Source organism: Drosophila melanogaster, chromosome 3R (assembly GCF_000001215.4).
Source record: "Drosophila melanogaster chromosome 3R".
NCBI lineage: Eukaryota > Metazoa > Arthropoda > Insecta > Diptera > Drosophilidae > Drosophila > Drosophila melanogaster.
This window is the reverse complement of record NT_033777.3, coordinates 11,993,732-12,019,432: the sequence shown is the minus strand read 5'-3', so window position 1 is coordinate 12,019,432 and position 25,701 is coordinate 11,993,732. Positions and strand designations below refer to the sequence as shown.

At 44.3% G+C, this 25,701-nt stretch overlaps 6 protein-coding genes across 10 annotated transcripts; 3 read left to right on the top strand and 3 right to left on the bottom strand.

Moving 5' to 3' along the window:
• Nucleotides 1-882: 882 nt before the first annotated feature.
• On the bottom strand, nucleotides 883-2,277 carry Spt3. The gene has a single exon (NM_141889.4). The coding sequence runs from the start codon at nucleotides 2,205-2,207 to the stop codon at nucleotides 1,053-1,055; it is 1,155 nt and encodes a 384-aa protein (NP_650146.1). The 5' UTR covers nucleotides 2,208-2,277; the 3' UTR covers nucleotides 883-1,052.
• Nucleotides 2,278-2,401: 124 nt separating this feature from the next.
• DCAF12 (DDB1 and CUL4 associated factor 12) lies at nucleotides 2,402-4,490 on the top strand. Of its 2 annotated transcripts, none has more exons than NM_001275566.1 (4): nucleotides 2,402-2,881; nucleotides 2,951-3,505; nucleotides 3,565-3,969; nucleotides 4,034-4,490. In NM_001275566.1, the coding sequence occupies exons 1-4, from the start codon at nucleotides 2,615-2,617 to the stop codon at nucleotides 4,184-4,186; spliced, it is 1,380 nt and encodes a 459-aa protein (NP_001262495.1). In that variant the 5' UTR covers nucleotides 2,402-2,614; the 3' UTR covers nucleotides 4,187-4,490. The 2 variants fall into 2 exon arrangements, with proteins under 2 accessions (NP_001262495.1, NP_650145.1); NM_141888.5 differs by having other exon boundaries at nucleotides 2,516-2,881.
• Nucleotides 4,374-8,661, bottom strand: GCC185 (GRIP and coiled-coil domain containing 185 kDa). The gene is made up of 5 exons (NM_001104285.2): nucleotides 8,473-8,661; nucleotides 8,311-8,410; nucleotides 5,174-8,250; nucleotides 4,993-5,110; nucleotides 4,374-4,929 (listed from the first exon to the last, which is right to left on the bottom strand). Exons 1-5 carry the CDS (start codon nucleotides 8,500-8,502, stop codon nucleotides 4,847-4,849), a joined length of 3,408 nt encoding a protein of 1,135 aa, NP_001097755.1. The 5' UTR covers nucleotides 8,503-8,661; the 3' UTR covers nucleotides 4,374-4,846.
• A 337-nt stretch (nucleotides 8,662-8,998) lies between these two features.
• Nucleotides 8,999-11,957, top strand: KLHL18 (Kelch like family member 18). Of its 3 annotated transcripts, NM_001275565.1 has the most exons (5): nucleotides 8,999-9,191; nucleotides 9,290-10,143; nucleotides 10,206-10,464; nucleotides 10,538-11,070; nucleotides 11,505-11,957. In NM_001275565.1, the coding sequence occupies exons 1-4, from the start codon at nucleotides 9,060-9,062 to the stop codon at nucleotides 11,018-11,020; spliced, it is 1,728 nt and encodes a 575-aa protein (NP_001262494.1). In that variant the 5' UTR covers nucleotides 8,999-9,059; the 3' UTR covers nucleotides 11,021-11,070; nucleotides 11,505-11,957. The 3 variants fall into 3 exon arrangements, with proteins under 3 accessions (NP_001262494.1, NP_650143.1, NP_731664.1); NM_141886.3 differs by lacking the exon at nucleotides 11,505-11,957 and having other exon boundaries at nucleotides 10,538-11,332; NM_169446.2 differs by lacking the exon at nucleotides 11,505-11,957 and having other exon boundaries at nucleotides 8,999-10,143; nucleotides 10,538-11,332.
• A 2,002-nt stretch (nucleotides 11,958-13,959) lies between these two features.
• Tk (Tachykinin) lies at nucleotides 13,960-25,258 on the top strand. 2 transcript variants are annotated; one of them, NM_001275564.2, is made up of 4 exons: nucleotides 13,960-14,075; nucleotides 23,370-24,061; nucleotides 24,241-24,469; nucleotides 24,678-25,258. In NM_001275564.2, exons 2-4 carry the CDS (start codon nucleotides 23,411-23,413, stop codon nucleotides 24,689-24,691), a joined length of 894 nt encoding a protein of 297 aa, NP_001262493.1. In that variant the 5' UTR covers nucleotides 13,960-14,075; nucleotides 23,370-23,410; the 3' UTR covers nucleotides 24,692-25,258. The 2 variants fall into 2 exon arrangements, with proteins under 2 accessions (NP_001262493.1, NP_650141.2); NM_141884.4 differs by having other exon boundaries at nucleotides 14,000-14,075; nucleotides 23,367-24,061; nucleotides 24,265-24,469.
• Ect3 (Ectoderm-expressed 3) lies at nucleotides 15,917-20,155 on the bottom strand. The gene is made up of 5 exons (NM_141885.3): nucleotides 19,994-20,155; nucleotides 18,003-18,224; nucleotides 17,732-17,946; nucleotides 17,240-17,657; nucleotides 15,917-17,135 (listed from the first exon to the last, which is right to left on the bottom strand). The coding sequence occupies exons 2-5, from the start codon at nucleotides 18,221-18,223 to the stop codon at nucleotides 16,076-16,078; spliced, it is 1,914 nt and encodes a 637-aa protein (NP_650142.1). The 5' UTR covers nucleotide 18,224; nucleotides 19,994-20,155; the 3' UTR covers nucleotides 15,917-16,075.
• Nucleotides 25,259-25,701: the final 443 nt, after the last annotated feature.

Genomic DNA, 25,701 nt, shown 5'->3' with positions numbered 1-25,701 from the left:
AGCTTGTTTTCATTAACTGGCCATCGAGGAGCTATCGACTGCGTTCCGGCGCTCGTTAGGCGTATGAGCAATCGATTAAGAATAATGGGCCGTTGGAATTACATCTGCAGCACAGAGCAATCAACATTAAGATCCGATTAAACTAGGATATCCCACCGAAGAAAATAACAAGAGGATACCTTTAAAGGTGCATCGATTTTAAGTCAAATTTCGGACCGCATGTTATCAGATAAACAAGCGGGTGATAGGAATAAGAAAAATTTCAAATAAATGGTTTTTAAAAGTTATTTTAAAAAGGTTTTTGGAAAAGATTTGGATTTTGCCTTTGCTATACAATCATGACCACAATTGCACATATGTACATATATTAAAAGTTCAAGTGACATTGAGCAATAATTCTTAATCCTTTTCAATTCACGGCAAAAGACAGAATGAAACCCGCCACCCATAACTGCGGAATGAATTTTAACCCCTTTACCCTTCGTTGCTATGCGTGTCACACACATTTATATGCACAACAGGAAGTTGATTATTAAGTGCGTTCGCGAGTTGCTTCTCTTAATGCCTTATGCTGCAGTCTCTCCTGCAATCCTGCGGCATCCTTGCTGGTCCTTCTCCTTCGCTCCGTCTGTGTGGCACACGTGCGAGTGCGCCTGTCGGCAAATTTCTTTATTGCGCTTTTATTTATCTGTCGGTGCCAGTTTCAACTTCGTTTACCGCTTCAATTTATCGGCTCCATGCGAGGCAGATTCACCCGTCCGTAATTGGAGTGCGTTTTTCTGTCTTTTAGTCGCAGCCTCAAAGGCCAGGATATGTGCCACAGGCAAATTGAATTAATGAATATGCCTAGTTGTTCTTGACCTCTCAGGAAAAAACTTTTTTAACGAGCCAAAATTGCTTTATTTTATAATTTGTATAATTAAAATGTAGAGCGCGTTAATTGTTGGGGATTGAATTACTTTAAATGAATTAATTGTACAGTCTATTTTTTGTGAATAAAATCAATAATTGACGCAAATAAAAATAGGCGAGGATATTAAGATCATTAAAACTTAAATGGCTAGAAAACTGCGCCGGAAATCGATGTCGCAAGAGTTGCGATACCGCCCAATCTTACGGCTGCTCATTTGCCGGAAACGGCGCATGGCCTCGTGGATCTCCGGTACACTGATTGGCTTGACCACCTCCATGCCGCGACCCTGTGTGACCTCCGGACAGACGTGCATCATAGCCGGACTGCCTCCGGCGGAGGTCACTCGGCTGTAGGGCTCGGTCGCACGGTTGTCCGAGTTCAGGCGCGTCAGGATCGAATAGTCGACAATGGCGGCAATGGTCTCATGCGCCAGATAGGCCAAAATGTTCATTGTCGGCGTTGGGATGCGAAGGTCCGCGGGCAGGTCCAGAAAGCGGCGGAACTTGTTCTTGATCTTCTCCCCATGGCGGCAGTAGAATGACGTCTTGCGCGCCTCATTGAACTCCAGGTATTGCTGGCCCGTAAGGATCTGCGATATCCGATCTGCGCGGAATAATCTTCGCATTCGGTCCTCGTCGTGTAGCTCGTACACATCGATGGCCAGCTCCTCGTCCTCCTCCTGCTGCTCCAAGTCGTCCATGAAGTCCTGCGGCCTTCCCGTGCGGATACTAAGGAACCTTTTGAGTATGCGCATATCCTTGAGGTGCTTTCGCATCCGAGCTATCTTCACCGGATGGTTGCGCATCAGGAACTCAAAGTCCGCCTGCGACGGGCAGGGATTCTGTTTCCGCCGCATGGCCACCAGCGAAGCCTCATTGAAGATGCCGCGCAGCTGCTGCTGCAGGATCTGCTCCACCAGCTTGACACTTCCCGTCCTGGGCTGATCGCTGTCGCCGAAGCTTCGCATGATATCCGCAATCTCTGTGAGCAGTGAGACAGGTGCATCATCCGGAATGAGAACGTTGGCAACGTTGCTCCCGCTGGCACCACCGGCTACATTATGTCCAGCTAGGTTGATCTGCTGTGGCGAGGGATTCGTCGGTATGCTTCCACTTTGCAGCAGAATCACTTGGCGCTGCACAAGCAGTGGCTTGATGTCCTCGGTGGTCTGCAGTTGCGGCGTGCTGGGCGCCGAGGGCGGGGCAGGTCCAATCATTATCGGCGACGCTGCCATGTCGTTGGAACCCACGCAAACCGAGTTCTGTCGCATTACTCGCTTGGCGTTGTAGTTCATTTTATTTACAAACAAAGTCACCACTTCAATCGCAACAGCTGATTTCGTGAGAATAGATAAAACCCTTTGTGAAAGCGATGGCCTATCGTTAGGGATGAACGATAGTGTAACGCATTTGTGCGACATCCGACTTTATATAAATACTGTATATTATATATATATTATTATATATATATATATATTCAGGTAACCAGAGCGGCCGAGTATTGTGCCAAATAGAAAAATGTCAACACTTGTATTTTTATTTCCCTTAATTTGTATCTCTGCATTAAATGCAAAACAATCGGTTCAGCAAACTTCAGTTCCGAACCAGTAGTTCCACTGTAGTCTACGCACCACCATTTTTGTTTGCGGATGATAACCCGTAAAGCAAAAGACAACAAATCGGATTAAACAATTACCTTAAGATGTTCAACGGGATGGTGAGAACCATCCGCGACAGCGTCGTGGGCACCTATCCGTCCTGCCACGTATCCTCGCGGCTGGAGGAGCGCAGGGCCAAGCAGCGGGCGATGCGACAGGAGCGTAGACGAAAACCGGACAAACCAGACGACTTTGTTACTTACGAGGATTCCGGCAGCGACGAGGAGACGCCCCAACAGCAGGAGGAGGTCCTGAACACATCCTACAACCTGTGCGACTACCTGCGCAGCCGGGAGAGTGGACTCCGAGATGTGGGTATATGTTGTGAAGTCGCACCACTTGCATTGCTAACGTGAACTTTGTCCCACCATCCTCTGCAGCGTCGCAGTGTCAATGTGGAGTACACCAGCCGCTATGTGCTAACCCACGACATGCTGCGCGAGACGCAGATTAGTCTGGGCTACATCAACAAGGTCTTCTGCTCCAAGTGGCTGAGCAGTCGACAAGTGGTTTTCGGGACCAAGTGCAATAAACTGCTCGTCTACGATGTGAACATGCGCCGGGTGGACGCCATCCCAACGCTCTCAAATAGCCGGGCAAACCATCCTGAGGTCCAGGGTGGCCTGCATGCCATCGAGCTGTCGCCCAGCCGATCCTTCCTAGCCACCGGTGCGCGCAACTCCTCCGATATTGCTGTTTACCGACTGCCTACGCTGGATCCCGTCTGTGTGGGCGAGGGTGGGCACCGCGACCTTATAATGGGCATGTGCTGGCTGGATGACCAGTTTCTTGTGTCCGGATCGAAGGACTCGCGCATGGCTCTGTGGCGCATCAACGAGGATCACATGGAGTTTCCAGATGGCGGCGAGGAAGCGTGTCCCACATTCGCAACCATCCACCCCCTTAGTGTCAAGGAAGTTCGCACTGCCCAGAGGGTGAGCTTATGAATGCAAATCAAATCAAAGAACCATTTTATCAATAAGATCTTTTACAGATTCGATCTCTTTGCTTCAACAAGGAGTTTAAGGAGATCGCCGCCCTCTCGCTGAACGGATACATTCACATCTTCAATGCGGAGACCTTCAAGCAGACACTCTCACGAAAGCTGCCAAACTGCCAGGACAACGTGAGCATCGCCTACCACAGCGACGGCCTTTATGCCGTTGGATGCCGTTCCTATACCATCCTTTTGGACGCCCGAACCCTTCAAACCATTAAGAAGATCACATCTCGATACAGTGGCTGCGGTATACGGGCGACTTCGTTCGAAGGTAACCTGCTCACCGTTGGCACGGGTCTGGGCATGCTCCTATTCTACGACATTCGAGCCGGAAAGTATTTGGAGAGCAGTGTGAATGCCTCGCGCACAGTCGCACTCAAGTGCAGCAAAGGAATTGTGGTAAGTGAAGAGGTTACAGTTCCACAAAATACACCAATTCACCTAACTGTTTTGTACATTTCAGTATCCGGAGGATGAGATGGATGGCTTCCAGCAGGTGAAGTATGTGCCCGCCATCTACACCCACTGCTATGACAGCACTAGGATGCGCCTCTTCGCTGCAGGAGGACCACTGCCGGCGACTTTGGTGGGCAACTATGCGGGCGTTTGGCAATAGATTGGCATAGGATCCGATCCGGGCTCACAATACTGATTAGTATTTAAGTAGTTATTCGACTTGTGATCTTTAATCTTTTGGCGCATTTCGATTCAAATCGTTCACCTGCATATGTATTCCGCCAAGACAGAATTTTTATTTAACTTGATTACTCACTTTTGGTTTTAATGAAATTTATGTAAGATTTATGTTAATGATATTTTATATTGTGTGTAAACAATATACACCGTTTAAAAGTGTAAATGTAAGCATAAATACCGATCCTATTTATATATAGTACATACAATACAAATAATGGAATACTAATTTATAGACAATGCATCTGATTTATAGTCTGATCTATATGGTAATAGAATTTCAAATTAAACAAACCATTGAAAAACATTGTTTTTAAATATATGCAAAGGCTTTCTTCAATCTACAACGCGCATATTGCCGGTGGTGCTGTATAGGGCACTCAACACAACGGGTGTGGACAAATTACAAGAGTGTACAAAGTACGATGTGCCAAACAGCAACGAGCAATTTTAAAATACATTATATATAAAAGGGAAATTGTACAAGATTTACAGAATGAATGCTATGCAACTGCCCAACGACTGACGACTATCCGCATCCAACAAGACGAATATTTATATATTATATATCCTATGATGTTCGCTAGTTGTTATTATTGGGACTGCCTCCTCCACTCCACGCAGTGAGGAATCCCGTCCAGCTGCGACTGCTACCATCTGCAGAAACTAAAAGCAATATCTTAATACAAGAAACCATACTAAAATTTAAATTTTTCTGCTAGTAGTTACCTTTCTGTCCCTTGGCCACACAGTTCAGCATTTCCATTTCGTTGCGACTCAGGCGGAGAATGGTATTTAGCACGGGAACCAAGCGCTGCCGCTCATCGACATTGTTTAACGTAAGGAACTGCAAGTTTATAAAGTAAATAGATTAAGCCCGTGGATATAGTTATTGCGTTCCTGATCTCACCTTTAAGAAGACGTTCTTCAAGTACTCGGAGTTGTGCATGTGTTGTTCACGTTCCTCGGAGCGCTCTTGGCGGCGCAATTCTTCCTTGAGCATGTCGTTCATTTGGGTCAGTTTAGCCAAATCCTGTTCGTTTTCGGCCAACAGGGCAGTCAAGTGCTTGACACGACTTTCCTGGATGCTTAGGCGTTCTTTTGTGGCCTGAAGCTGGGCACTTTGGACGGAAAAGTCTCCCCGTGCGGCCATTTCCGCTTCCTCGTCCTCCTGCTGCGAAACGCTGCGTCCGAAATTAGAGATGGTAGTCACGGTATCGCTGGTTATTTGGTTCATTGATGTGTTGAGCAGCTCGTCAAGCGGCATGAAGTCGTGGGAACGTCTCGAGGCAGTAGATATCTTTCGCTGAGCAGCCAGTTGGGCCAGAGAGACGTCTCCAGCGTGGCCATCCAAGCCTGTTTCGTGGTCCATAAGCAAGTAATCGATCTTTGCCTGCTCTGGACTGGTGTCCACGCTCGCGGCGGATGCAGTGGTATGCTGAGAGACGTTTGCTTGCATCTTTTGCGCTTCCTCCAGTTGCTCCTGCACCTGCGTTAATTGCAACTGGTGCCCGGCGTCCAGCTCATCAACTTGCTGGCGATGCTGCTGCATCAGGTCGTGTTGGAATTGCAACTGGCGTTGGTTTTCTAGCGACAGCAGGTCGTTTTGCTGACGCAGTTCGTCAACTAGAGAGACGAGCTCTTTGCTACGCTTTTGCAGATCAGTGTTATCCTGTCGCAATTCCTCTATTTGACTATCCAACTGGGCCAGGCGGGCAGCTCTTCCATCGTTGCTGGCGCGCAGATTGCGTTCACTCTCTCGAAGCGCAACCAACTCTTCTTCCAACTCCTGTTCGCGGTTGGAGCCCTTATTTTGGTTTTTGCGCAGCACAGACTGTGCCTTCAACTTGTATTCGGTGTACTCTACTCGCAGGTCCTCCAGAGCTCGTTCCGCATTTCGAAGCGCCGTCTCCAATCGCTTTTGCTCTGCCAGGTGCATTTCCAGCTCCTGGGTTTGGCTTAGTAGTTGTTGGGTGGCCGTGTTTAGCTTCGATTCGTATTGTTGGGCGCTCTCCGACAGCTGGAGACGCAATTGCTCCGCCTCGAGCTTGGCCTGTTCAACGCCATGTTCCAAATCCTTGTTCTGAGTGAGCGCCTGTTGCTTGCTGTGAACTGCGTCTTTGACCTGGACCTGCATGCGATCAATCTGCTCCTTAAGTTCTAGGGAGTGGGCCGCTTCGCCGTTTTTGGCCTCCTCTAGGATAGCGATCTCCTTGCGCAGCTGGACGATGGTGTTTTCCTTGCTGGCCAGTGATTCCTTAACGGCTTCTAGTTCGCTAGACTTAGCTGTCAGCTTCGCACTAACTTCGCTCAGGGATTTTTCAGCTGCTTCAATTTCCAAATTAAGGACACTGGAGTGCTTTACTTTCTCCTTGGACTTTAGCTTCTGGTTTTCAGCTCGAGCTGCATTTAAATCCTGTTGCAGTTGGGCCTGTGCCAACTTGATTGCCTCCAACTCCTCCTTTAGGGCACCGCTCTGTTCCATTTCATTCAGCTGCTGCGTCTGCTCCTGCAGTTTCTTTTTCAGCTTGGCAGCTATGGCTCTGAGCTTATGGTACTTCTCCTCGTAGCCTTCGTCCAGTTCACGCAGGCGGCTTAGTTCTTCGGCTCGTGATATTGTGGATGTCGACAGAACATCACTCTGGGCATCAGCATTCGCCTGCTCCAATTCCTCAACACGGCTCTGGAGTTGTTTGATCTTCTGTAACTTCTCCTGCGCCGCCTGCTGACTATTAGATAGTTGAGCCTCCAAGTCTCGTTGTCGCTTGACCTCCGCTTCGTGCTGTTCTTGAAGGCGTGAAATGGCATCACCGCGTCCTTTGAGCGCCTCGTTCAGTTCCCGCATCTCCGTTAGCAACTCTCCATGCTCTTGCTCCTTGAGGTGGTATCGCGTAAGCAAATCCTCGTTGTGTTGGCGCAGTTCTATGCAGATGGCTTCCAACTCCTGCAACTTCCTCTGCTGATTATCACGCTCCTTTGCAATGACTTTGACCAGATTTTGCATTTGATCAAGCTTGGTCTGGAATAAGCTTACATTAAGGTTCCTGGCGTGATTTTTGGTGTTTTCCTGCTCCTTCGTTACACTTATCAATTGTTCCTTGTCAATTCTATGCTGCTGCTTTATAATGACTGCAAGCTCTTCGAGAGCGGTTATCTTCTTAAGTAGGTACTCCACATTCAAATTGCTCCTTTGGTTCTTTTGCTTCTGCTTCACTATTTTGGCTAGCCGATCCATTTCCTGAACTCTTTGCAGCAAGCGCTTGCGGTCAATTCCAGTGTCAATTGTTTGAGGATTATTGTCTGACTTTCCATTGTTCAGCTTCAGTTTTTCATTCTCGGCCTGCAGGGATGCCATCTTTGCGCACAACAGTTGCGAAGCTTTGATAATCTCCACCTGCCATTTGGAAACGGATGCGGCGTACTCGTGCTGCGTTTCCAGCAGCACGCACTTGCACTCCTTGAGGTTCTTCAACTTGCGGTGTACATCAATGAAGCGGTCCTTTAGAGAATTAAACTTCTTGCGTTGCTCAGAGTTAAGTTCCTTGATGTTTTGGTACTTTTGCTGCAGCACACTCGACTCTTCTTCCATCGTGGCGACTTGCTGGCGAAGACTAGCGTTTTCCGCCTCCGCTTCCTTAATTTTGGCAATGTCCACTTCCAAAAGTTCCAGATTCTTGCGCTGCTCGTTACCCAGAGCATTGACCTGTTGCATAGCCTTTTCCATGCGATCCACATTGGCAAGGAGGGCATCGTTTTCATCACTCAGTCGCCCAAGTTGGCGCTTTAGGCTCTCGTTCTCGATCTCGAATTGCGTCAGTCGATCGGCATCCTCTTTGGTCTTTCGTTTCAGATTATTCACTTCCTCGGTGAGGATGAGGTTCTTATCGGTGAAGTCCTGGACCATTTCCTGCATGGCTGGCAGGCTGCTCTGCTTCTCCGCCGCCCGTTTAAGGGCATCCTTGAGTCGGTGATTTTCCTCGGTGAGTTCTGAAAGAGAGTGGCTTGCATTATTCTGGAAGATTCCCTGAAACTCTCCATCAAACTTACCATCTTTTGCCTGTTTCGCCTTTTTAGCGATGTTGAGCAGGCCTTTGTATTTGCTGATGATTTCATCTTTGCTCAGCGCCTCGATCGGATTCGGGTTCTTCTGCAAATGCAAATAACAAGATGAGACGTCATCATCAATTCTAGCGACACCTTTTTACTCACCTGGGTTTCCCTCGGTGATGCGGCTTCCATGTTACTTGCTATTTTCGTATCCTTGCATTTAATAGCGGTCCAAACATTTATGTCTTAACTCAGATCAGTGGTTTTCCAATTAGCAAGCGACCCAGATTACTCGAAAATGTTTTTGGACCCTTAATCAATCCGAGCGAAGAAAACACTCCAGCCACACTAACAGCTGATAGGGCTGTCATCACCGCCCAATTAGTGATGAGCGTCTTTTTTTAAGAAGGTGACGCAAAAACGGAAAAATTACTAATTAAAATTAAATGAAAGAATAATATTGTCTTAAAAATATGTGCTTTTTAAGGATTTAATTATCACTGTTGCATAAAAAGGGCTCAACTTTTTAATAAGTATTATGAAATTACATTTTGGTCCAAGAACGTTACCTTTAAAATTAAACAATATGATTCAATAAATTTGTTTCACTACTATTGGTGTTGTTCAACTATCGAAGGAACCTCAACTATCGATTAATGTGACCGCTCACCACTGACCACCACTAGCTCTGCAGTACAAGCAACATTTGGCATCTCTACTGTTTATCATTTTCTTGATCCGTTAAAGTGATGGATTTGAGTGATAATAGCCAAGTGGAGGATCAATACTTTGTTTACAAGCATGATAAGCTATTCGGCGAGAGTTTCCCCCTGTTCAAGGAAATCCGCAGGATGGGCAAGCTGTGCGATGTCACCCTAAAGGTTGTTTGCGTGCAGACTGGGGCATTCAATCACCCGCAGCTCAGAGATACGTTCATTATCTAGCGTCTAAATATAAAATGCCATCCCAATTATTGCAGGTTGAAGATCAGACCTTCTCAGCGCACCGCGTTGTGCTGGCGGCCACCATCCCGTATTTCTATGCGATGTTCACCAACAACATGGCAGAGAGTCGGATCAAGGAGATCACCATGAAGGAGAGCGCCATAGAGCCAAGTGCCCTGGAGAGTCTGATCAACTATGTTTACAGCGGCCAAGTGCGCATCGACAACCAGAATGTGCAGAACCTGATGGTGGGCGCCAGCTTCCTGCAATTGTCCAACGTGCGGGATGCCTGTGCCAGTTTCCTGATCTCCCGCTTTCATCCGCACAATGTCCTGGGAATCCGCACCTTCGCCGACTCCATGATCTGCCGGCAGCTAATCGACGCTGCCGACAAGTATATTGATCAAAACTTTGCCAAAGTCTCGCAGTCGGAGGAGTTTCTCGCCCTGGACTGCGAACAATTGCTGGAGCTGATGCGCCGGGACGAACTCAACGTACGCACCGAGGAGGTCATCTTCGAGGCCTGCATGAAGTGGGTCAAGTACGCAGAAGACAAGCGCTCTGAGCTCTTTCCTCAGGTCCTGGCTGCAGTGCGTTTGCCATTGCTCTCGCCTCAGTTCCTGGCGGACCGTGTGGCCCGCGAGGAACTCATTCGATCCTCGCACCAATGCCGTGATCTCCTAGACGAGGCCAAGGACTTTCACCTCATGCCCGAGCGCAGGGGTCTGCTGCAGAGCTTTCGCACGCGCCAGAGATCCGGTGAGTTCTTTACCGGACAAATATACGCCGTGGGAGGACTGGCCAGCACTGGGGAATCTGTGAGCACGGTCGAGATTTACGATCCGCTCACCAAAAAATGGAAAATGGGCGAACAAATGTCCATGATGAGGTGAGTGTGCGAGGAGCATTTATTTCTATTCTATCCCATACTAATTGCCAATTTTTCGACAGATCTCGCGTGGGTGTGGCCGTTCTGAATGGCAAGCTGTACGCCTTTGGTGGATTCAATGGCACCGAACGTCTGTCCACCGTTGAGGTCTACGACCCGCGCAAAAACAAGTGGTCCCAGGGCTGTGCCATGCTCTGCAAACGCAGCGCCGTGGGCGTGGCCGCATTGGATGATTGTATCTATGTGTGCGGCGGCTACGACGGCGTCACGTCGCTCAACACCGTTGAAGTTTACTATCCAAAGTCTAACACTTGGAAGACTGTAAGTAAACAAACATTCTATGTAACCCAGATGGGTAAGAAAACTGATCCAACTTTAATTTCACTACCCGAAGGTTGCTCAAATGATGAAATATCGTTCGGCTGGTGGAGTTACCCAATTGAACGGCTACGTCTACGCCCTTGGCGGTCATGATGGGTTGTCCATATTCGATTCGGTGGAGCGGTACGACCAGGCCGAAGATGTCTGGGTTAAGATGTCGCCCATGCTGAATCGTCGCTGTAGACTGGGCGTGGCCACGCTGAACGGAAAGATATACGTGTGCGGCGGCTACTGCGGCAACTCATTCCTTCGATCCGTAGAGTGCTACGACCCTCAGACGGACACCTGGAAGCTGGTGACACCAATGAATTGCAAACGCTCGCGGGTGGCTCTGGCCGCCAACATGGGCAAACTGTGGGCCATCGGCGGCTATGATGGCGAGTCAAATTTGTCTACAGTCGAGGTGTACGATCCGGAGACCGACAAATGGACCTTTATGCCGCCCATGTGCGCACACAGTGGTGGTGTCGGAGCCGGGGTCATACGGATCGAGTAACCCACTCGATTCGCCTGCCAAACCCGTTTCTCTAGCCACACTCGTCTTAGGTAATTTATGTGAATTGAATCGATATAGTTTAGCCTAGATATGATTGTTGAGGGTAACCAAGCTTTAGTGGCACCTCGTGCGGCCGCCTCGTATGCAACTCAGCTCAGCTCTTGCAGCTCTATCAAAATTGTTCATATACTACTCACAGCTCTATAGATTTTGTCATTCCAGTTATGTAATTGTTTAGTTACTACGCCTAGCCTTAAATACTCATTACAATATTAATCCTCCAAATAAAAACATGTATAACGCATGTTATGTAAAAATTTATTAATGGTTGGTTTATTTTTGTAAGACGGGTAAAATAGTCCTATGTATAACTAAAATCAATTTCACACCAATTTAAATCATATTTTATTTAATTTAATTTAAATTGAACTAGACTCTTAACATTAAAGTTATCTAAAGACGTATTCTTTGTATTCATTTTCAGTCATTACCCTCGCCATTTGTAATCTTGAAATGTTTTAGAAGGTTGTTAAAGTTCAGTAATTTCCTTACAGTAAAGGGACGACTGTCAACCTTTTGCACATCGTATAAATCAATTGTGTTTCGACGATCCATATGGGCGGCGGATACGTTTTATTTGAACAATAATAAATGGTTGACAAATAACAAAGCAATCTGAGCGACAAAAAGGCGAAAATGGCGAGGGCAGCGCAAAAAGTTGATGGTCAATAAGCAGGCCTTTATGGAAGGCAGTGCACTTGTTTATTGTCCCTAAAATACTTTCAGTTTTAATTAAAAATGATTAAATATTATTACCCAAGTCCCAATGTCTATCTACAATTTTCTACTTATTTTGTAACGAATAAATGTACCTTCCCTCGTTGCATCTCAGTTGAACATGCGGAGTATCTCTTCCCTTGATATTTGTACACCTCCCACGCGCGGAATGCAATTTTAAATTCGATTTGCACCACCTGCTCAAAGTGCAGCGGCAGCAAAACTAATTCGGAGCAACAGGTGGCAATGGCGCATCCAAAAATAGAGGCTAACGAAACCAAACCAAAACAAAATCAATTTGCCGTCTATCACTGACCCATAAAATGCCATACGCACAGCAAAGGGTCATAATCCAATCAATTGCACACTTAACGTACATATTTCGCAGTTATCAGATGGTTCCAGCGATGGAGGACCTTATCGCCGATCCGGATACGATCCGGTCCTGTTCCCGATTGCCAATGGCTACATGTATATTTATGTGGCTCTGCAGCGGCACGGCTATTTGCACAAGCGAAAAGGCTTTGTGGCGGCGGTCTTATTTGATTTTGATAATCAAATCACAAATTGCTTGTCTATCGATGGGCAATTTTATTTTAATTAAATGCTAATTATGTTTACCAAATGGTTGGAGTAAATATTTGTTGCATCACCGGGGACAATTGTTTATCACCACCAAACTGGAGCTCGTTTAGTTGGAAATCCGTCTAATTGTTTGGAGGGTGAGGAATTGGCTTTTTTTTTGCCCCGAAATCTGTTGCAATTTAAATGCAAATTTTTCAGCGGGCTCTCTATACACTGTAACATTTACGACTCAATTGCCCGAAAAGGCGGAAGGCAGTCCTGCAAGAAAGGATGCGAAGATAAGATGCCTGCAGGAAGCGGCGATGCTTCCACGTTTAATTTTAGACCGAAAAACTGGCGTTGTAGTGGCTGCAAGTTGCAACGAGCTGGCCCCCGGATGTGTGTGGCATCCACTTGGCCTTTCCGAGTGGCGTGTGGAGGGATTCGCCTGCTGCGGGTGATGCGGGTGATGCGGGTGATCCGGGTGTTGTCTTATCTCAAATGCCGCGACCTCGCCTCAAGTGCATTGTTGATGGTCGCGACCCGTTGAAATCTGGCTGCAACGACTTTTCCGGCTCGTTTTGTGACGCATTTGAGACGAACCCGCTTGGCCGCTTTAAATTTGATTTATTTCAAAATGATTGAAATACGGCTCAAAAGTCAAAATGAGACTCCAGGTATGGAATGCATCTTATAGTTGCATCGAATCGAATCGATTCCGTAATAATTTTGATGTATTTAAAATGTAAAATATTCATGGCTAATATATTGAATGCAATCATAAATACTGCAATATATACATAAAAAAGCACAACATTCTTTTATAACCAACTATTTCCAAAGAACGTAGTCTATTTTCATTGCATATCTCGTTTGTAGCCAATAAATGTTTCGAACACCCAACACACTTTTTGAAAGGTCAATGTTTTGTTTGCTTTATATGCGTCATATGGGAACAATTTTAATTACAAATTTTTTGGACAAACAGCCCGGGAAAAATCAACAAAGTGCATAATTTTTATTTGTCCATCTCGCAGGCATATGGTAAATCATAAATATTAAAATAAACCAAAAACAGCAACGAGTACGGGACTACATACGTAATATAAAACGAAATTAATATTTCCTTATACGCGAAACTTTCCCATTTGGCCAGTTTGGATGCTGTTGCTCCCATTCTCATTTCACTTTTCGTATCTTTTGCTCCTTTTGTGCCTATGCCTTTTTCGCATTTTGCCTACTTTTTGCATATGTTTTATTCACATATGCAAACAGAATTTCCGTTCAATTCAATTGCTCCGGCGAGGAGGCAATTTTTTATTCCACGCTGAAGTGGCGGCCGCATAAAAGAGCACACACACCGCATCGCCACACTCGCACACTCACACACTCACACCTCGTATCGTTTCAGATTCTATTCGACCAATTGTTGATATCCACGAGCACACACACACACCCTCACACCCACACAAACACACACATACACACACAAGCCGAGGCAGCTCGTGTTCCGCTGAACTTCGTGTCCTGCCGGTCGGGCTTCCTGTTTCGTTTCGGCCTTATCCTTCTGCCGCTTTTATAAAGGTCCGTTGTCGCTTCGATCTGTCGCTCAGTTGTTGCATACTTCTCGGCGCGTTCGGTACGCGAGCATTTGGACAAACAGTTAGATAGAACTGAAAGTGAAAGATATTTCCCAAGCGAATTGGCTTTACTTGTAAGTGAACTTCAGCATGAACACTTTATTAACTCGGTGGAGTTTTTTGCTTAATATTTAACATGATATCTGCTCAAATATTTCGAGCAGTGATTATTTCTTCTGAACAAAACAATCATCAAATAGATAGAAACTTTGCAATTGTTAGTGATTTTTGGCGCGATCAAAGATAACTTGTATCTTTAAATATAAAGTAGGTTCGAAGCTACCAACTATGGTATTTTTAAAAGTAGTTTTCAGAAATTCTATTTAAGAAAAGCTTTTCAAAGAAATGATGGCTTTAAAACAAATTGCCTTTGTCATAATAATGCATTTGTCAAAAATTAGCTAAAAAAAACACAACACATTCAAACTTTTATGCTTCGGCATGTTAAGAGTAATGTTTGAGATTTGTTATCAGATTTTATATCCCATTTGATCTCTGGGGTCTGCTTAATATAATCAACAAGTTTTTATGACAGCACATTTGTTCAGTCTGACCATAAAACTTCTTGGGTGGCATTCAGCCAATTTAAAGGAGAGAAAACAAGACGTTTTCACTTAATGCTGACAAATTTCGCACATTAAGACTGCAGTCTATAGAGTTTTTAATGGAATATTAGAAACTAAAAAACACTCGCAATAATGTGTTAATTGGTCTGATTAACTGACAAGATCCTTCTAACGTTTGCGTGATATAAAAAAAAAGTTGACCAAGTTCTTAAGGACTTTCGCAGTCAAGTTCATTTTGTTTTTACATATTTGGGTCCGGCGGAAGCTGAAACATTGTTTATGGAGGATGGCCATCATCAATTGACAGCCAGCGGGCAGAGCTAATAAAAAGCAACATCAATGCAGGGCATCAGATTCCGGGATTGGGATGGCGATGGCACACATCCGGTGGCAGCACGCAACGCCATCCCATTAGGGAAGCACTCTCCCAAAAAGCCACTGGACTGGCTGGGTGGCCACGGGTGACATGAGGCGGCGCTTTAAAACTGCCCCTGGGTCTTAACTTGTTTTATGTCAACTTGGACAACGAGAACAGAGCAATTACAGCATGTGTAGCCAGCAAAAAAAAACACAAATACTTGAGCTGCAGCTGCGCCTAAAAGAAAGATCCTTTAAAACGTAAGCCACTGCATGTGAATGTGTATGTGTGCGAGTCAGGACTAATTAACTGTAGCTGCCTCACTCATTACGGCAACAAGAGATGGTCAAGTAGGGAGTGATTCTCCGGCCCGGGAGCACTCCGTGAAATGTCAACGTAGAGGTACACAGGTACACAATTTGGGTAAATATTTTATTACAGTTCGAGGACAGTTTGGGAGACCTGAAGGGCAATGAAACTATTAGTTCGTTAATTTAGCATAAATATTAATAGGGAAAATAATACAGAATGCGAAAAAATAACCAGCACTATTTAGAACATCTGTGCATAAGAAAGTTTAAAAATCCTAACAACTTGACACGCCTAAGTTTCTATGAACAAAATATATTTTGGGTCAGTTCATTGGAAAACTTCATCCAAAAATATCGCAAAATTCCACGACATGTACACATTTCAAAAACAACAGCGGTAATCTAACATGTTCTTAAAAAACACCGAATGCCAGCGGAAAAGAATGGAGTGGGATTGTCATAGAAAACTTTTGGGAACCTAAAAAATCAACGAACCAAGACGCGACTCATTTTCCGACTCGCCTTTGACTTACTTTGACTCATCATCAGAGCGTTTCTGTGGATTTCAATTTCAATCATTAGGGATTAATTTGGCCCAGGCACAAAGGTCACACATGGCAGGCCTGTAAATCCATCCCCGCATGCCACAACAGCTTTAATGAGTCTTTTACAAAAGGGATAACGAGGCAGACAGGACGCGTCCGTCTCGGAGTTGCTTTAATGTCTTGCAAAGAACTTAAACCGCATAAATTTACATTTAGATCTACATATACGGATGATGATGCATGATTTATGGCTACAGCGATGGATGCAAGTCGCAATGGTCCTTAGGCCGACGACTAAACGGTCCTCGCGTTCAGAATGGGGGTATCTCGGAAGTGCAGCTCCTGTGAGGCGGGTGTCTGCTGATACTCCACCACCACCAGTCGATTTGAGCCCGCCTTGAGCACGGCGGCCGGAACATACAGGGTGACTTGAGGTCCCACCAGGGGCCAATACCTGCCGAGATTTTCGCCATTCACAAAGACAATGCCCTTGCCCCAGCCGGACATGTCCAGATAGGTGTCCGCCAGATCAGATTCCTTTTGGATGTCCAGTTGACCGTGGTAAATGGCGGGACCAGTGCGCAGCATTGTGCGCAACTTCTTTAGCTCCTGGAAGCCCTGACGAACTGCCTCATCCGACTGGGTAATCAGCTGCTCCAGGTTGTCGTACGATTCGAGTGGGAATTGGGTCATGTTCCAGTTGCTCAGCACCTGCTTGTCCAGTCGAACATCCCGCAGGATGCCCTTAAAATCGTTCAACTGTCGACCGTAGTTGATGCGACCCTGGTTCTCTACGATAATCTGGAACCTCCGCCCGGCACTTGCACTGAGTGGCAATTCGAACACGGGGGTTTCCCTGGCCAGAATACCCACGAACTCACCATCCACATAAACGTAACCTCGATCCGCCAGTCCGGGAACGCTAAGGATGCTCGGATCCCGCTGGAAGCTGGGCAACCAGGTCTCGTAGAGCACCAAACCAGAGTACTGTCCCAAAGCCTCGAAGCTCTTCGGCTTGGCGGACTGCACAAATCCAGTGGAGAGACGAGATCGAGCCTCCGACGAAAGCAGACTACAGCAGGTGGTCAGACGCACAGTTCCGTAGGATCGCTTGGGTACGGGTCCGGGCACGGGTTGATTTGGCAGCGGGAGATAGCGGCCAATGATGCGTCGCAGGGCCTGGTATTTGGGAGTGGGATCCCCCGCCTCCGTCATGGGTGCATCGTAGTCGTAGCTGGTAATGTCAGCCATGTAGTTTCCGGGTCCAATGTCATTGGCACCAGCTGTGAATCCGAAGTTGGTGCCGCCGTAGAACATGTAGAAGTTCACACTGGCACCATGATCCAGCATGTTTCTGGAAGCCAAGGCAAGGTTATATATACGATATTATATATAAATATATATTAATTCTTTAAATAACACATAATAATCAATGCCCAAACCAAATTGGAAACTTACATAAAAGTGGAAGTAATCGATTGGGTGCTAACATTGGCCATCGGCTCCGTCCAGTGAGTTAGCCAACCGGGATAGTATTCCGCATTGACCAGCGGACCCTTTGGCTGGTACCTTCTAAACTTGGCCCAAATGGGCTTGAGATCGTTCGTTGCTCCAAAGTCCATGGTCGCTAGGACGCCCTGGATTTTTCCACAGCGCAGCACACTGGGTCCATCGTTGGTGAAGAGCACCGCCTGACCTTTGACATGACTCTCGGTCTCATCGCGTAGCCAATTCCGATAGTTGAGATCGCAGGCATAGAAGGAGCCATATTCGTTCTCCACCTGAACCATTATAATTGGCCCACCATTGCCATACAGATATTTATTCATTTTGGCAAACAGTTGGGTATACCAAATGCGAATTTCGCTAAGATAATCTGCCACATTTTTGGAATTAAGCAGTAAAACATAAGTAATCTTAAAAGTTAACAAAAGGAGTATCAATACTTACTGACATCTGCTGTCCGGAGCTGAATGCCCGGATACTTATTCAGCAGCCAGTAGGGAAAGCCGCCCATGTCACGCTCCGCACAAATATACGGACCCGGACGGAGGATGACCAGCAGATCCTCGCCCACGGCCAGGCGTATAAAGTGTTCCAGATCGGCAATGCCGCTCCACACATAAACGCCATCCCGCGGATTGTGCAATGACCACTCCACATAGCTTGTAGTTAATGGAAACATGACAATCGAACCATTAAAATCATAGTAGTGACTCACGTTGTCACCGCATTCAGACCCGCAGCTCTCATGGTCCTAAGATGCCTTTGCCAGGTGGCTGGATGAGCACGGAAGTAGTGGAAGGAGCCGGCAATGAATCGGAATGGTTCTCCATCCTTTAGGAACTGATCCTTTTCGTAGTCCACCACAAAAGTGCGATTCGCTGAAACAGCTCCTAGCAGCGGTAGTAGGGCCACCAGGACCACCACACTGAACTTCATTCTAAAGGATTGCAGTAGGAAAGATAATATATCAATTAAGATACTGGGAAAAAAATTTCATTATATTTATCATTAAAGCGATATAGATAATAATTCACATCTATTTACTTTGATTACTCTTACACACTAGCTTCGTTAGTACAAAAAAGTAATCATTTTATTCCTGATAAAAAGCGCTGCCAAAGCTATACAGTAATTGTAACTGTAAAAGTAATTGAAAGTAACAAAAAGATACGCAGCAAAATGATTAAATATGATTTATGTACGCCACCATACATAAATGTTTTATGCCATTTAAAGAAAGCGTATTGTGTGCATTCTTTAATAGATTCTCGAATAACTCAACAAATTCCTTTAAGTATTCTGTTTTCTCTGGCCAACGTTTATCTTCCGGATAGTCTGAAGACCCAGTCCGTTCCGCTTCCTAGTGAATCAATCTAAATCAGCCCAGTTGAGTTCATCGCAGTGCAAAGCGTGTCTCGTTTCAGTTGAAATGTTTCAATTGAAGTTCACGGCTCAATTGCTTAGTGACAACAAAACGATAAAATCTTTTGTTTGTTTTGCTTATGAATTGTTTGAAATTAATTCCATTTACTCAAACCGCCCCTGAACTTCTTGGCTGGAGCTCTGTTTGGTCTGCTGTTGCATTCCCTTCGGGTCTCATTAATTAATGCAAGCTCAGCCTAAGTCAATTATTTAATCTGGCTTCTTCGCGCAGAGTAGTGTTTCATATACAATTTGTTTTTTTTTTTTTTTCATTTCCACAGCAGCTGTTCCACAATAATAATGAATTGTTATTTCTGTATTCGGACACTCTGTTATGAATTCATTCTTATCGGCACCATTTGTTTGCTCTTCACTTTCTTCATTTTATGCGATTTGACAAACGAATGCTACGTGTGTTTGTGTTCTATTTTAATTTTTTATTCCCGATGTGGATTATTTTGATTACGCTAAACTATGAAATGTTGTTTCAGCATCATTATGCTTATTAAAAATCATTTTTGTGATTCATTATCCTCTGATGCTTGTCCGTCAACAGTTTATAAATGTTTGCTGCTTGGAAAGTTTTTTATAAATTCATATTACGATTCATTTAGGCATTTTAAAGTGCTATAATTGACTAATTTCGTCAGGAGGTTATTTTATTTAATGTTTGCCCCAATGAACTCAAAATTGCTCTACATCTAATGGATATAACATTTCCATTACTTTAGGAAATCTTCATTGCTTGGCTAAGACAAATACTCAATGTAATTAAGTCATGCCTTATTGACATGAAATAAACATTTTAATTGAATTAAGTTGAATATTAAATATACACAAATGCTTACATCCGACGGTGATTTACACGCTGTGATTCCGTATCTCTTATCACTGAATGGAATGACTCTTAAACCGATAAGGCAAGTGCTCCCCGCTAACCAAATGATCTCTAAATTAACCTGTAATAAATACACCTCCATCAAAAAACTTCCCGTATATGGGTGCCTAAGCTACGAAATTCGAATATATACAGTAGGTACCCAAGGGAAAATCGGAACGAGAACGCAACGTAAATTTTAGGCATCTGACCTAAATAGATTATTTTGCATGCCAGTTACCACCGACTTTACAAAGCTGGATTCCCACTGCGTGTTCCGCTTAACTTTACTGGCAATTAGACGAGAAAGTTGGCGATCGTCGCTTTTTTCTTTCGAAATAAGTCCAGCTTTTGTTTCGAAAAAAAAAGCCATCCAAACGATCTCCAATTATTCATATGACACTTACCTCGCCGATTGCAGCTACACGCAGTGAAAGAAGTGTTTGACTTTTTAGTGTTGATTTAGAGCACAGACGATATAAAAACACAGAATACGATCGCGATGGTTGCAATTACTAGGTGGAAAGTGCGCCAACTGTTCCGCTTGAAATCCAAATTCAAACTGATCGTGCGGTGACCAGAAACCGCGATTAAGTGCAGAACAGAACGAAGACGCGGCTGGCAACATGAGGCCAGCGCAATTGCAGCGCAGCGGCAACATTGTTGAGCAACATTTGTGCTAAACTATGGAACAAAGAAATAACTAAAGAAGTAGAAGCTTATGTATACAATATTTTAATGAATTCATAATGAATCAGAAACAACACAATTAGAGGTGCATTATTGGTCAAAACTGAAGCGTTAGTTTTCTTATTAACCACCACATTATTATTTCTATAGATTTAACCGACTTATAGCCAAAAAATAAGTGTTCTTATGAAACAAACCATTTGTTTAAGCCCTTTTAGACGGGCGTTACATCAAATAATCCTTGACTTTTAACCTACTACTATTGATGCTATCCCTTTTTGCATCCATTGTTTGCTGTTCAATATTCCGTGCCTCTAGAGCATGTCGAAGTCGTTTTCCTAAAAAATTAATGTAAATTTATTTAAAATCCACACGCATGCCGGTGGAAATTCGAAATTGGGCTGCAGCTGCTGGTAGAAAAGAAAAGGAGTCGATTTCAAATTATGGTCACGCCTCATTTTTTATGCATTAAGTGTGTGTATTTGCTTTGGCCTGAACTCTGGCCTCCTTTTCGCATGCAAAATAGGGTGACATGGAAATGCAGCCGCGGGCAATTGGCCGAAAAGTGAGTTTTTCATGTTGTTTTATTATTAATTTCATACATTTCGGCTGGGCCTCTCTGATTCCGTCCGCCTGTTGTTGGTTCACATTGCGTAGTCCTTGCTTACAACTGGGCTAATGGGCCCATATTACCCAACCACGAAAAAAGGCTCACACCCACACACACACACACGCAAACCAAAGGCCGAGCAAACAATGTGTTGGCCAAAATGTAAATCTAGACGTAGGACGACTTGGCACGTCTTTAATCTCGCACGCCTGTCGGCAGTTTAAAGTGTCCTTTGGGATGCACACACACCCCGAGGCACACACACACACACACGCACGTTCTGGGACAGAGAGTGTCCTACATAGACAATTAGACAACAGACACGGCCAAGTTAACAGCTTATCCGCATTAAGGCAGCGGTGGGAGTTGAGTTTTCCTAGTGCTATTCCATTGTCCAACTGCCGCCTGTCAGCCCAATGTCCTGGCTTCCTCATGTCCTGCCAGGACGTGGCTTGACGAGCCGTTACCAGGTAGCTCGAGAACCGGAAGTTCGCCACATTTGCACACTGTTAATTTTGCAGCAGCAAACTTTGCTGGAATTAGTTGGCCGCAGTGCGCACGGTGGGATAAAATGGCAAATTTCGAGGTAAAAGAAAATTCTTGTCAAAAATAATTGTAGTTTAAAAGCGCTTTAATTAAAATGGGAGAATAATACAAACAATAAAATTTAAAAGTAGCAAGTAGTAATGACTTTCACTTTAATAATATCCTGGTTTTTTAAGCAAACTGCTCATGCCCACTGTTCGTTTAAAGTTCAGCCGACATGTTCTGATGCTTTGACATTTGAGAGCCTCTCCTCTAATCCCTAAAACTATATTTTTTATCCTTAAAAAAAAACATCAAACTTTGGGGCCTTTCAGCACTTTGGCTCCATTCCAACTCCAAGCAAACAGAGCCGTCGTAATCATAACAACGATGAGCCCTAAGTGCCTAACCCACCTGTTGATTGTGGCAAACTCGACATCAATTGAATTCAAATGCATTTCGCTAAGTTCAATTGAATTGCCTCTGCACTTTTCTGCTCGATGCTGCAATGTTTGCTTGTTTGCGGTTGTCGCCGCCGGTGGCAATCAATTGAATTACATGTTTGTTGTTTCCTGTGCGCATCGCATCGTTAGAGGTCGCCACAGTTTTTACCATCTATTGCTCCTGTTGCAGCTGCCACTTCGACACCATCCGCCCCCCCCCCCCCAACCTTCTTTCCCCGACGGGCTTAAGCCACCAGGCCAGGGGTTTATTTGCATGGCAATTTCACTTTACAAGGCGTGGCATAATCATGCGTGGCGTCAACTCGTTAGAGATATTCGCGGCATGGGATGTTGCACTTAAAAGTATAGGAATAAAATCTAGTTGTAAGAATGACACGATAAATTTATATTACAATTAAATTAAAATTAACTTAACCAATGGTTTTAATATTAAATATCTCAAAATTCATTGATTTATAAAATAACTGACTGCATCTAATATGTAAAATAAATACATGCATATACATATATCAATAAAAATCCTATAATCATATATCTACACAGCTGTAACCTTAAATCAAATTCATGGGATTTCAATTCCTCAGTGTACTTTGCCCCACTTCGTCCTTTGTGTTTGCATTTTGCATCATGAGTTGCAGCATCAGCCGACGTTGCACTTGCACTCGATTGCATCTCGACTAAAGGCCAGTACTCATGAGCATCCAAATGTATATGGATACTTCCGCAGATATTGGTGCCACTAAAAATAGGGAATTTCATTGGTTATGATCTTACATTTGCATAGAATTTAAGTATTATTTTTGTGTTTTTTAAGCCCGATACTAATTTAATATTTAGTATTATACATAGTTTGTATTATTATTTTCTCAAATACAATGTTGCATAAGTGTGTATGTTGGAAACCATTCTGTTTCCCACCAAGCTCCTTAACCTATTCACACCACTCCGCGAACCGTAGAACACGAGTACAAAAAGGTCAAGTAGACGCCGCCGCGGGGAATTTGCGAGTCTAAGTGCACTAAAGCAAGTATATGCGAATAGCAAAAAAAAATAAAAAAGGAAAATCAAAACAAACAAAGCAGGAAATGAAATGGAAAACATTTTTAAAGGGTTACACACTTCATACGCGTTTTCTTTATAATATCTGTAGTAATTTTTGTATTTCTGTAATTGCATATGTGAGGTAGAAAATATTACTAAGTATTTATAAACAAGCTAAATTCATTTAATTTATATAAAACAGCTGAGTAGAGTCAAATTAAATTGACATAAATAAAAATGTGGCAGAGTGATTATATTTAACCTCTTCTGTAGTTATAAGCCCTTTTTAATACCCTATGTAACTATTTTCCAGCTAAAAATGAAGATGTATCAACATTTAGTTGTGATAATATGTAATAAAATATCTAGATATTTATCTGACATTAACATTATTTCCTAATTACACATTGTAATAAATCATCGATTTTCTCCCCAATTTCGCTTTTCCAGCAGCGCATCGATTTCCACGCCCGCCTAAAAGCTCGCCACATCCAATGCGCCCTCTGAGCGGTTTGATAGCGCTGGCGCTGCTGCTGCTGCTCCTGCTGACGGCACCATCGAGTGCGGCGGACACGGAGACGGAGTCCTCCGGCAGCCCGCTGACGCCCGGCGCCGAAGAGCCGCGTCGGGTGGTAAAGCGGGCGCCCACGTCCAGCTTCATTGGGATGCGCGGCAAGAAGGACGAGGAGCACGACACCTCGGAGGGTAACTGGCTGGGATCGGGACCCGATCCGCTGGATTACGCCGACGAGGAGGCGGACAGCAGCTACGCGGAGAACGGGCGGCGACTGAAGAAGGCACCGCTGGCCTTTGTTGGCCTGCGTGGCAAGAAATTCATCCCAATCAACAACCGCCTGTCCGATGTCCTGCAGAGCCTGGAGGAGGAGCGCCTGCGGGATAGCCTGCTGCAGGACTTCTTCGATCGCGTGGCTGGGCGTGATGGCTCCGCGGTGGGCAAGAGAGCGCCCACCGGGTTCACGGGCATGCGAGGTAAGCGACCCGCCCTGCTGGCCGGGGACGATGACGCGGAGGCGGACGAGGCCACGGAGCTGCAACAAAAGCGGGCGCCGGTCAATTCCTTTGTGGGGATGCGCGGCAAGAAGGACGTCTCCCACCAGCACTACAAGCGTGCAGCTCTCTCCGATGTAAGTCGACTTACCTTGCAGTTAGTTGTTGGTGGCAAGTACAGTGGTTTCTCTTGATGCGCTTATTAAAACACTAAAACCCCATTGCAAATCAGAGTGTTAGTCTTTTTTTGAATAATACATAAAAGAAACCATTGAATTGCATATCTATACATATGTGAAGATCTAATCGACCCCAGTTCTGGCACACTTTTTTTAAAAAGTCCTATGACTTGAGAGGAAAACAGCAGCGCTTCGCCGACTTCAACAGCAAATTTGTGGCGGTGCGTGGCAAGAAGAGCGATCTGGAGGGCAACGGAGTCGGGATTGGTGACGATCATGAGCAAGCTCTGGTGCATCCATGGCTCTACCTGTGGGGAGAAAAGCGAGCGCCCAACGGATTCCTGGGAATGCGAGGCAAACGGCCAGGTACATATTCACAAATTCATTTAACCAAAATGTATTTGGTTAAAAAGCTGTTGTATTTCAAGCTTAAGGTGGCAACCTATTATTAAGGAAGCTGAATAAAGTTTTAAATTAATACATTTATTATTTATTGCTCGCCAATGGGGGGAAACCCAATTTTATACCCAATTAATTATAGATTTTGATTATTCTCTTCCTTTCATCGACACAGCACTTTTCGAGTAGGCGATGTTGAGCGATTTGATAGATCTTGATGGAAGTTCCTCTTAGAGCTACAAAACTAGGAAATGCGAAAGTAGATGGACACAGGGGACCGGGAGAGCAGATTTGGAAACAGAAAATGGATCACATGAGTGTTTTAAATAATCACTGGGCTGGAGATTATTTCAAACACGGACACACAAAAAACACACGGCTAAGAATTTGCTCTGTTTGTCGACACAAAATTTCAGCTTAATGTATAACGAGACTTGCGAATAATTTATTGGGAATTTATTTGAAATTGAATGAGATGCTTCGATGAGTGTGTGGATTCAATTGTACTATTTGCATATCTAAGTGTAAACTTTTAATCAAAATTATGATGAAAATTAAACTAGAAGAAGTTCAAATGCACAAGATAAACAGAAAAGTGGGAAAGTAATTATTTATTTAAAACAAATATATTTAAAACGAATATACTTAAAGATACATTTCAGTTGTGGTACATCTACGTATACAAAATATATATACACCTACATTAATAGCACAAATAAATATTGTAAATAATGAATAAATATTTATTTCAGAAACGGATGATTACGATTTTTCATGGTTTTTCAATAACAACATACTTTGCTTGACTTTGGTAATAAGTAAAAAACGGGCATCTAATATTGACTAAAATCAAAACAATGAGCAATCAAATATAAGAACACATTATAAAGTCTTCTAACAGTTCCAAGAAATTCAATTTCATCTACACATGTAGCTACAAGCTGACATCTTGTTTATACAAAACAATAAAAACCGATCGGAACAGTTTCAAAATATGAGGAGACTCCTAATAAGGCGGAACCGACCAGACACCACAGTGATTGATGGGTGTTAGAGGTTACGGGAATATCGGAAATTCCAAGTGCGCACTACACCTGGCTAGCAAATACAGGTAGGACATTGCCAGAAACGCTCTAGGTGCAGTTTAAACAGAAAATGATTCTAGGAAATTGAAAATACTCGAAATGAATAAGTAGTTT

Bases quoted from the DNA above. Each gene is read 5' to 3' on its own strand.
- Spt3 (NM_141889.4), bottom strand. From the start codon at position 2,207: ATGAACTACAACGCCAAGCGAGTAATGCGACAGAACTCGGTTTGCGTG.
- DCAF12 (NM_001275566.1), top strand. From the start codon at position 2,615: ATGTTCAACGGGATGGTGAGAACCATCCGCGACAGCGTCGTGGGCACC. The intron at 2,882-2,950 runs GTGGGTATATGT...CATCCTCTGCAG, and splicing joins GGGAGAGTGGACTCCGAGAT to CGTCGCAGTGTCAATGTGGA. The intron at 3,506-3,564 runs GTGAGCTTATGA...GATCTTTTACAG, and splicing joins AAGTTCGCACTGCCCAGAGG to ATTCGATCTCTTTGCTTCAA.
- GCC185 (NM_001104285.2), bottom strand. From the start codon at position 8,502: ATGGAAGCCGCATCACCGAGGGAAACCCAG. The intron at 8,411-8,472 runs GTGAGTAAAAAG...TTGCATTTGCAG, and splicing joins CATCACCGAGGGAAACCCAG to AAGAACCCGAATCCGATCGA. The intron at 4,930-4,992 runs GTAACTACTAGC...TATTGCTTTTAG, and splicing joins TGTGGCCAAGGGACAGAAAG to TTTCTGCAGATGGTAGCAGT.
- KLHL18 (NM_001275565.1), top strand. From the start codon at position 9,060: ATGGATTTGAGTGATAATAGCCAAGTGGAGGATCAATACTTTGTTTAC. The intron at 9,192-9,289 runs GTTGTTTGCGTG...CAATTATTGCAG, and splicing joins TGTGCGATGTCACCCTAAAG to GTTGAAGATCAGACCTTCTC. The intron at 10,465-10,537 runs GTAAGTAAACAA...CACTACCCGAAG, and splicing joins AGTCTAACACTTGGAAGACT to GTTGCTCAAATGATGAAATA.
- Ect3 (NM_141885.3), bottom strand. From the start codon at position 18,223: ATGAAGTTCAGTGTGGTGGTCCTGGTGGCCCTACTACCGCTGCTAGGA. The intron at 17,947-18,002 runs GTGAGTCACTAC...ATTAACTACAAG, and splicing joins GGTCTGAATGCGGTGACAAC to CTATGTGGAGTGGTCATTGC. The intron at 17,136-17,239 runs GTAAGTTTCCAA...CTTGGCTTCCAG, and splicing joins TCGATTACTTCCACTTTTAT to AAACATGCTGGATCATGGTG.
- Tk (NM_001275564.2), top strand. From the start codon at position 23,411: ATGCGCCCTCTGAGCGGTTTGATAGCGCTGGCGCTGCTGCTGCTGCTC. The intron at 24,062-24,240 runs GTAAGTCGACTT...AATCGACCCCAG, and splicing joins AGCGTGCAGCTCTCTCCGAT to TTCTGGCACACTTTTTTTAA.